Raw genomic sequence first — 9791 nt, forward strand, 5'->3', positions numbered from 1 at the left:
AGAACTGCAAATACTCACTGCCCTTCGTACTCAGTGTCTGCAATAGATGCATTCAGCAATAGTACTTTTCTTGGGGTCACCATTGTTTTAGAATTTGTCAAAGCCCAGTAGGCAGTCATTGTAAATATGCACATAAAACGGAAGAAAATAATGCTCTTCTGGTTGCAGTTACAAATAAACCACAAGAAAACATGAACTGACATGTGAGATTGACAACTGAAAACTGGAGTTAAAACAAATATTTGAACACAGACTGGATTATCTTTACTCTGAATTATGTTTCTAACATTGCATGTCAATGCCTCAACTATCTAGATAGGTAATGACTTTTGGATTCTTCATATACAGATTTTGGGTTTAAAATATTATTTATTAAAGACTATGGATGGAAAACTGTTCTCACACCATGTGTGAGGCATGTGATGATATAATAACATTCACTCTACAGCAACAATATAGAACAAAATGTATCATCAGGAATCAGGATTGGTCGATGGCATTAATCATTTAAAAAATGGTAGTTGTGAAGGGAGACACACATTTAATGTATTTCCTGGTGCTACACATCAATATGAGTAGGAGCCCAGTTTTTCTGAAAATAATGTTAATGCTGATGTTTTATATTTTACATGTCCATTCAAGGCCACATTCACAACCATGTTGATGCCACGTTACTCTTCTCTGGTTGGTAATAACAGTTCATGCAAACATTGCCTACAGCACTGTATTAGTTTTGTGTAGAGTGTTATCTTTATCTGTTTAGTTTAGTTTATCTGTACTGACTATTGATCTTTCTATTCATATCCTGGGAAGGAAGTGTGTCATAGTCATATTGGTGGTGACACGGTTGCCTCTCTTGGTTTTGCCAGTCTTGCTGATGCCAATGTACATGCCAGGGTAAGCAGCGGATTCATAGGCATTATAATTGTTGGCCAGGAGCTTCTCCTTAAACTTGCATTCATCATTGTAGTGGCCCTGAGGAGGATAAAGAGAGAAGCACATCAGGAAACAGTTATTTCTCACTACTGTTGTAACTCAAATGAGTTTCCTGTTTTTTTTTAATTAGGTTTTTGTAAATATTTGTAAGATGCCACCTCCATCTTGATAGACCACAGTCATATTTTATGTTAGTTGGGTGTAAATACTGATCCTTTAAGGCATTCGGAGAAAAGTCATTACTGATCATGTGACATTTTACTGCTCCTGTGGCTTGATCATTCCATGTGTTTCCTTATGTCTCAGTGACCACACAATACATTTATTTTGATTTAAATGAAAACAAAGCCAACAACCCCAATGCAAATCTGACAGTGTAGGTATTTTATGTTGCAATGCTCTGAGATGGGACATGATTCAATTTCTATAAGGGAATTTACTGACAGTGGCCTAACATCTATTGAAAAAAGCACAAAATTATGCAAATTAACTGATTTGTGATAGAAATCAGTACTTCTTTTTAAAAACGAGCATAAGAGTATGGTAATACCGTTATTGGATTGTCCGAGTATACTATTTACATAGTACACTATATACTATACTATTGAATTGTTAATTTTGGCTCTATATAATGACCTCTTCTTTAATAAATACTAATAATACTTAATTTAATATTAATATGCACCCTTTTTCAGTGCATATTATATTTGTTTTAAATGCATGGAAATGTTGAAGGGGGTAGTACATACAGAATATTTGGTCAATACTGCAAAAGATAACACTTATTAAATACATGAACATGTTGAAGAGGTGAATATTTAGTCAAACAAATTGTCACCCATCACCAAGTTTATTTCTTGTATTTCCCTTGGGAATAATGTCTGGAATTATTTGATTAAATCCGTTTGTGCAGATCTGCAGCAAAATTGAATGGGTTACTTCCTGGCCCTTGTCCTATCTATCCGCCAAGTTTTGTTGAAATATGTTCAGTAGTTTTTGTGTATTCCTGCTGACAAACCAACCAATCAACAAACATGAATACATGAAAAAGTGTTTACAAATAAGCAGAATACAGATATAAGCTGAGCTGAACATGTCTTTTTTTAATTCCTTGGATAACCTACAGCAGTGGTTGGCAAGTGGCAGCCCATGGACCAAAACCAGCCCACCAGCATTAATATCTGGCCCACTAAATAATTTTGATAATTTGATTATTTATTCAGATAGAAATATATGGTTGTAAATGGGCATAATAAAGGGGTAAATGGTAGAATAAAAAAACAAAACAGGTATAGTGAGCTGGTTAAATAACTGGCTGTGGGCTCTTACTGCTTTTTGTGTGAAATTGGGAGATATACACGTCATCAAGACAAACATCATTTACCATGTCATGCTGTCCTCTGAAGAGCCATTTGCCCACTGTGCACATTATGAGAGCTACATGTGATTTCTCAAAGCATGGCTTGGCACAGATGTCATTGCTGCATTGAAAAATTACATCGGTGAAAGGTGCTGTTTGACCCTTACCACAGAAATAGTGACATTATACTGATATAAAAAAACCCATTGACTTGGCAGGTTCCCTCACAGAGGTCTAGGAGCAGCTCAAAACAAAGGTCATCCGACCTTCCCCCACTTTGATTGAGCCCCCTACCTCTGTACTTAAAGGGCTGCTGTTTAGCAGATGATATAGTCTGAAAATCTGGAACAAGGTACAAAACTTAAAATCAACAATTGTGTTTTGTGGGATGTGGAAAGCTTGAATAATGAAATGGTGCTTAACTTAAACCAGGGTGAGGCTCTGTATTAACTTTATTTGATATATTATGTCTACAAAGCAACCATATATAACGGCACTGTTGTCTTTTTAGACCATTTGTTTCCAAAGGAATGGCCGTTATGATTACTACATACAGTATATTCACAAAGAGCGCTCACCCACCTGGACAAAGGGAGTACATATGTGAAAATGCTCCTAATTGATTAAAGATCAGTGTTCAACACCATTATTTCCTCAAAACCCTTCAAACTCATTGATCTTGGGCTGGAGACTTACATCTACAGCTGGATACTTGACTTCCCCAGGCTTGCCCCAGGTGGTGAGAATTGGCAGCCAAACCTCCTCACAGCTGATCCTCAAAATGGGCACACTTCTGAGCGGTGTGCTCACCCCCTTCCTGTATTCCCTGTTCAACCATGACTGTACTGCCAAGGCAAACAACCTCTCTCAATGTTAGCAAAACAAACGTCTGGCAGAAAGGAGCAAGGTTGCATGCACCACCATACTTAAGAACAGTTTATATCACCAAGCCATCAGATTTCTAAACTCATCGTTCAATTACCTCTGCATATCTGTTTACCTGCCTTTTCTTATTCACCACAGGAAAACTTGCATTCACTTTCATATTCGTATACAGTTTACAGGCTTTGGTTTTAATCTTGCATCCTCGAATTTATATATTTTTATATTGTACTTCTTATGTTAACTCTTTGAAATAGTTTTTATTAAAAATAAAAAAAATTATTGCACTGGTGAGCTGACCTGTCCTTGTCCAACACTTTTCATTGTACTGTTGACCCTGTGGTAAGTTACAAATGATAAATAAAAACAAAAAACTTCACACTTGAAACCTGAGAGAAGTGGTGTGAAGACTTTTGGAGACTCAAGGGTAAACAGCCTTGTAGCCAAATACAATACAAATGAAGTCACTGTTGATAATTTTTTCAAACATAATACAAAAAAAAAAAAAAAGCTTGTGTGCAGTGTGTGTTTTTCGGGTGTGTGCGAACGTTAAATATCAGGGGAGATTTAGGCTTCAAACTTGGTGTAAATGATGCAGTTTACAGTCAAATATGAATGGTCAGGCTTGCGTCCACTTGGGTTATTGTATTGGATTTGGCTGCAACGCTGTTTACCCCTGAAACTCAAAAAGTGTTTTTTTGACTCAAACACTTCACCCACCCCTCCATCAGCATAGTGGTGAGTAGATAATGAGTGAATTTAAATTTGTCAGTTTTTCAACATTGGAGCCTGTAAAACCTTTCAAGTAGTGCCCCAAATTCAAATTAAGAACCACAAAAAAGCATAATGTGTCTCCTTTAAATCTAACCTTAAATATAGAGATGGTGTCTTCCTCCCGAACCCAGAGTGGGAGCTGGTTCCACAGGAGGGGAGCCTGGTAGCTGAAGGCTCTGCCTCCCATTCTAATTGTTACAGACTCTAGGAACCTGCTGCAGCATTTTGGATCAACTGGAGTTTTTTTCACAGATAACTGGGGCATGCTGTGAAAAAAGAATTACATAAGGCTGTCCTACAGAATTGTTTCATGTGCAACTCAAATGACATGTCATTTTCAAACTGAACTCTAAGATTCCTTACAGTAGAGGTGGGGGCCAATCTAATGCCATCCAAGGTAACTATCTGGTCTGACAACGTTTCTCTGAGGTGTTTAGGGTCAAGTACAACAACTTCAGTTTTTTCTGAATTTAGAAGTGAAAAGTTCAGGCTTCATATATACAGTTGGGTGTCATCTGTGTAGGATGAGCATTAGGATATGGAGAAGACTCCCAATACCCCAGAAGTTTGCTGATTCAGTATTTAAATGGATCACTATCTGAAAGGATAAGAAGGAGCTTCTGATTCAATGACCATGTGAGTAAATGGGAAAGGAATGCAAAAGGTATCCTTGAAACCTAGTTGAGTGAAAGTGGATGGTTTTGGCATGGTGTTTGTAAATTATTGAATTATTAGTTGCATATAAGTTTATTTATTAAATGAAACATAGTATGATTCATATTTACATTTTTTTGGACATTTTAAGTATTAAATCTTAAACTTAGAATCAAAGTGATCACTTGCAGACTAGAGAAGACAGCAATCAAACCACTGACCTTCTGTTCAGCAGATGACTGGCTCTATCTCCTGAACTGCCCAGTTTTGTTAAATTGAACCTCATCTGTGCTACAATACCAAGTGTGAAGAACCCAGGGTTCCTCATCAATGCATGAGTCAATGCACTGGTTAACATTGTCCAAAAATGCTTTTTAGTTCACTTCACACAACTCGTCATCAACTTAGCAAATGCTGATCAGTTCTTACCGAGCCATAGAGTTTGCCTTTGTGGCTCATGGCAACGAAGAGACCACTCCTCATCCCAAACATAGTCACCACTCCTCTCTCCACAGTGGAAATTTCTAGAAGGGCTGGGATGAAACACAACCATAATAAGCAACATATAGCATACATCAAAAAGAGAATAAACAAAATGGAAAACAAGTACTTATTATACTGTATATGTGCTGTATTTATTTGATTAGGAAAAGTGGGAAAGCACCTAAACAATGTTAATATAATCAGACTCTTGGCAGAGATGCTTGTAGCCTATGTTTTACTCTTTAAAGCAAGGATGGGAAATGTCTGGCCGGCAGGCTGTGTGTGGCCCATGAGACAACACAATATGGAAAAATAAGGACGAAATGCTCTTTGATAAAAGTAATGCTATTCAGTTGAGTTTTGTGCCCAGGTTTCTTGCGGTGAGCTACCAACTGGTTAAGAAGTTGAAACCTTAGTCAGAAAGAAATGCAGCCAGGTTGCTGCTGTGGAGTTGCCAGAACCAGACATAGTGAAACTGTATCCAATTTGAGATGAAGGACTGTCAGATAACAGATTATGGACCCTTTGGTGGATAATACCATTACTGACAATAACTCCTTTCATTTGTCATTGCTGCTCCCTTCATCTCTATCAGACATTTCCGTAAGTACAAATACTTTAAACATTGACACACATTTCCATTATGTTACAAACTGTTTATTATAATCAATATAGTAAATACTGTTATTTTGCTGATGTTCTTAGTTACACACAGCATCTATGCACTTCTGTCCATCCTGGGTGAGGGATCCCTCACATGGCTCTTTGTGAGATTTCTTTTTTTACCCTGTTAATAGGGGTGTTTTGGTAGTTTTTCCTTACTCTTGTTGAGGGTTAAGGGCAGAGGATTTTGCACCTTGTTAAGCCCTGAGACAAATTGTGATTTGTGGATATGGGCTATACAAATAAAAATTGATTGATTGATTGATTGATTGATTGATTGATAACTGACAACAAGCCGATGTCAGACGCAGTCGCAGCTACATACTAATCAGTTTCAACAATAGGTAGAAACAGCTCACATAGCTGATGATGACAGGACATACCTATGCCAGACAAAAGTCTTGAGTTTTTCTTTTTAAATAACATAGAAAAATGGCATGGGTAAATTGATGCATGAGCTGATTATGACTAGTACCACAGTTATTTGCCTACTTTACATAGACTTCAACAGGGAATGGCATGACTTACTGTATCTGTTTTCATTATGCACGCCTGTGATCTTCCCGTTTGGTAGGACTTGAATGTGGAAGCCGATGCCTACATTACAGTACAGCCTTCTCAGTCTTTTGATGCCCAGTAGGTATTCTCCATCTCTGGCTGTCACCTCCCTCTTGTCCAAGGAGCGACTGGTAGCCTGAACCAATGACACAGCACTCTGTATGGTTTGTCTCTTACTGCTGATAACTGGGAGAGGAGCAAAGGAGCTGCACAGGAGGAGCCCAAAGAGGAGTAGTGGCAGCTTGGACCTTGTTGATGACATCCTCTGCTTACCAATCTGGAGGTACACAACTATCGTGTACTTCAAAGTCCAAAGAATTCACTTAGTATCAACAAAAATGCTCATAAAAATATTTCCAGCTTCAGTTTCTCAAAAAACATACCATGGAGAAAATGTCTCAACTGGTGCACTCTTTAAAACCCAGAGAGAAGTTTTAGCATGCATAGTTAGACATCTCGAAACACTAAACCCATAGGGTTTGCCAGTGTTTGCCTCCCGTTCCCCAGTTTTGTTTCCTCCTCAGGTAGATCCTGCAAACAGACCTATATGTGCCCCATATTACATCACACACCACCTGCTGTCTTGTTTGCCTGTGAGTCACAGATGCTGTAGAAATACACAAGCTTACAAATACATAGAACACATAGTGACAGAAAACAAAGTTGAACACGCAAAATTACTCTGTGCCCGGTTGAAGCAAGTTGGAAGAGGAGAATTGTGTGGAACCAGCTCTTACTCTGGGTTAGGGAGACAGACACCATCAAACCTGATTATTTCTTTTCAGCTGAATGTTTGATATAAATGCCTGGTTGTGACAGAGTTGTTCGCAGCTCAACCAGGATAAAAAGGGTGTGGATGTTCTGTGCTTTGGAAGGAATCTTCGCAATGACCGGAGGAAGGTGCCACATTAATCAATCTATCAATCAATCAAATTTTATTTTTGTATAGTATTTGTAAAAAACCCTTTTAACAGGGTAAAAAGAAGGTAGAAACCTCAGAGAGAGCCACATGTGAGGGATCCCTCTCCCAGGACGGACAGAAGTGCAATAGATGTCAAGTGTAAACATTAAGTAGTTGATAGAGCAGAGGTGGGGCTGCATGTTACCTCAAAAATGCTTTCAGTGGGAGGTGATGCCATCTTTAGCTGAATCTAAATGGTAAATGGACTGTATTTATATAGCTCTTTGCTAGTCTTATTGACCGCTCAAAGCACTTTGCAAGCCACATTCATCCTTTCATACAACGCTTCTCCACACAGTACTTATTCTATCATACATCATTCATGCAGCTCTCAGGGGCTTTCATGTGCACGATAATGATAGTGATGATAGTGTAGTTTAATCTTGACTGCATGTGATTTTTACAGATTACAACAAATTTAACATAACATAAAATAACAGCGCAGATGGACCACGGGATTCCTAAGGACAGTCGCTTTACTATTCCAACACATAGGCTATAAACTGTCAAACTGTGTGTGATAACTTCCCAGTGCAGGAGGGGGAAAAAACTGCAAAGGTTAAGGATAATTAGGGTTTGGTGCTTTGTCAGAGGATTTAAAAAATTAGTTAACAAACTGTGTGGGACGAAGCAAACTAGGGAGTAGGAACCATAGGAATAAAATATAACACAACAAATTATTTAGTTATATAATCAAAAAACTTAAATGAAATAGTAATGGTAAAAGGATTGAAATATTCTGTCACAGCAGCAGTAGCAGGTGGTCTTATCTCCTATCGATTTATTGACACAATCTGGAAGTAGACAAACCAGTCACCTCACCAGCCAGCCTCCTATTTATATTCAAAGGTCCACACACCTTCATTAAGTCTGCAGATGAGCCTGTTGACCTTGACCTTAGTGTAGGGATTTGTATGTTCCTAGGAGCTGTGTTGTTTCATGCATCAGCCCCTGTTAAGTATTCCAAAGGCACATTGGTCCCAGGTGAGGGGGCAGATGAAGATTGATTCACAGACCCTGAAATGTAAATCTCAGACTGGTGCTACCTTGGGAAACAGCTATAGTCTGTTTCTTAGGATACATGGAGCTAAGGTATATCCAGGCAGGTAGGAGAAGCGAAGGTGGTCTTCGGGTAACATTTTTTAGGCTAGTGGCCAATCACATTCCCTTTACTTTGTTTAAAAGAAAACTATATGATATACATGTTGGCTTCAATAAGGTACCTGGTAATTTATATTTCATAAGTATACATCATCTTCAACTTCTGCCCAAATTTCTGCAAACTAACATGCTTCAATATAAACTTTATTGGAATGAGGAAAAGAAAAGTCCAGGCTTGGAGAGAAACAGACTTTTCATTAAACCCTCTTACTGGAATACACGCCTGGTGGTCATGAATGCAAACTTCAAAAGTGAGAGTACAAGAGGAAAAACCCAGACACAAGAGATTTTATAATTTGTAAATACATTTTGTGTGCATGTTTATTTGTGTTTTAGAATGTAACAATAGTTTCTCTGATTCACTGCCTCACCATAGACTGTATATATGGATGACGCATCTCCACTTCCTCCCACTATAGAATGAAGCCAAAATATGGCAGATACAAGTTCATTTCAGTTGTCAATCAATTTTGTTTCTCCCTGCTTTTAAACCACCAAATAGCTAATTAAAACCAAAGTTATCATCAAAATTGAAACTTAACATACATCAGTGTGATGAAATCAACTTAATTGACAGGAACCAGCTTTGAGAAAAATGTATTTGCCGTGCACATTGACTTTTTACTTTGGTTCATGCATCATTCACTAAAATGGAGGAAACTGGATTTATGACGTATACTGCAGCAAGCCATCAAGTGAAGACACTTTGTGTTCAGTTTTGGGGAGAAGTCATGTCAGCCATCTATATATACAGTCCTTGATCCTTATGAATACTGCTCCAATCAAATTTTATTTCAAAAGCCCATATTCACAAGTCACAATTTGTCTCATCAGTCTTACTAAGGAGCAACATCTTCTGCACTTAACAAAGAGTAACAAAAAAGGACCAAAAAAAGAGACCACCACTGCTCTTTCACTCACTCTCCCTCACTCACTCACATGAAATGATATGCCAGTATTGAGTGGAAGCAAAACAATATGCTTCATTACCCCACTCTCCAAGAAATGAGGCTGCAGGCAACAACGTATGAAAACAAGGAGTGAATTTGAGCTGTCATGTAAGACAGTTCCACAACTATTTCCTGGAAGCAACGTGAACCTGGTTTGTATCAAACTGTCACAAAAAACAGGAAAAATTATTATTACTTTTATTATCATCTATTCATTTTTTGGAAATTAAAGCAAGTATTTTACCACTGGAAGGAAGATAAAAGATCTTGTTTACCGAATCATGCTCCCCTTAATCTTTCACATCGTATCAGTAATATTAATCAATATTAATCATTATCTTATTGTTTGCACTTTAATAATTAATGTTTCATATCCCATTTTTACAACACCATTAAGTCTGGTGCTAAT

At 37.9% G+C, this 9791-nt stretch overlaps 1 protein-coding gene across 1 annotated transcript; it reads right to left on the reverse strand.

The window, feature by feature from the left end:
- Positions 1-592: 592 nt before the first annotated feature.
- LOC118111848 (fibroblast growth factor 4) lies at positions 593-6817 on the reverse strand. The gene is made up of 3 exons (XM_035160578.1): positions 6281-6817; positions 5036-5139; positions 593-975 (listed from the first exon to the last, which is right to left on the reverse strand). The coding sequence occupies exons 1-3, from the start codon at positions 6570-6572 to the stop codon at positions 799-801; spliced, it is 573 nt and encodes a 190-aa protein (XP_035016469.1). The 5' UTR covers positions 6573-6817; the 3' UTR covers positions 593-798.
- Positions 6818-9791: the final 2974 nt, after the last annotated feature.

Source organism: Hippoglossus stenolepis, chromosome 7 (assembly GCF_022539355.2).
Source record: "Hippoglossus stenolepis isolate QCI-W04-F060 chromosome 7, HSTE1.2, whole genome shotgun sequence".
In the NCBI taxonomy this organism is placed as follows: Eukaryota; Metazoa; Chordata; class Actinopteri; order Pleuronectiformes; family Pleuronectidae; genus Hippoglossus; species Hippoglossus stenolepis.

Coding starts and splice junctions, on each gene's coding strand:
- LOC118111848 (XM_035160578.1), bottom strand. CDS start 6,572: ATGTCATCAACAAGGTCCAAGCTGCCACTACTCCTCTTTGGGCTCCTC. Junction 5,140..6,280: donor GCATAATGAAAACAGATACA/GTAAGTCATGCC, acceptor GTTTCATCCCAG/CCCTTCTAGAAATTTCCACT. Junction 976..5,035: donor AAGGCAAACTCTATGGCTCG/GTAAGAACTGAT, acceptor TATCCTCCTCAG/GGCCACTACAATGATGAATG.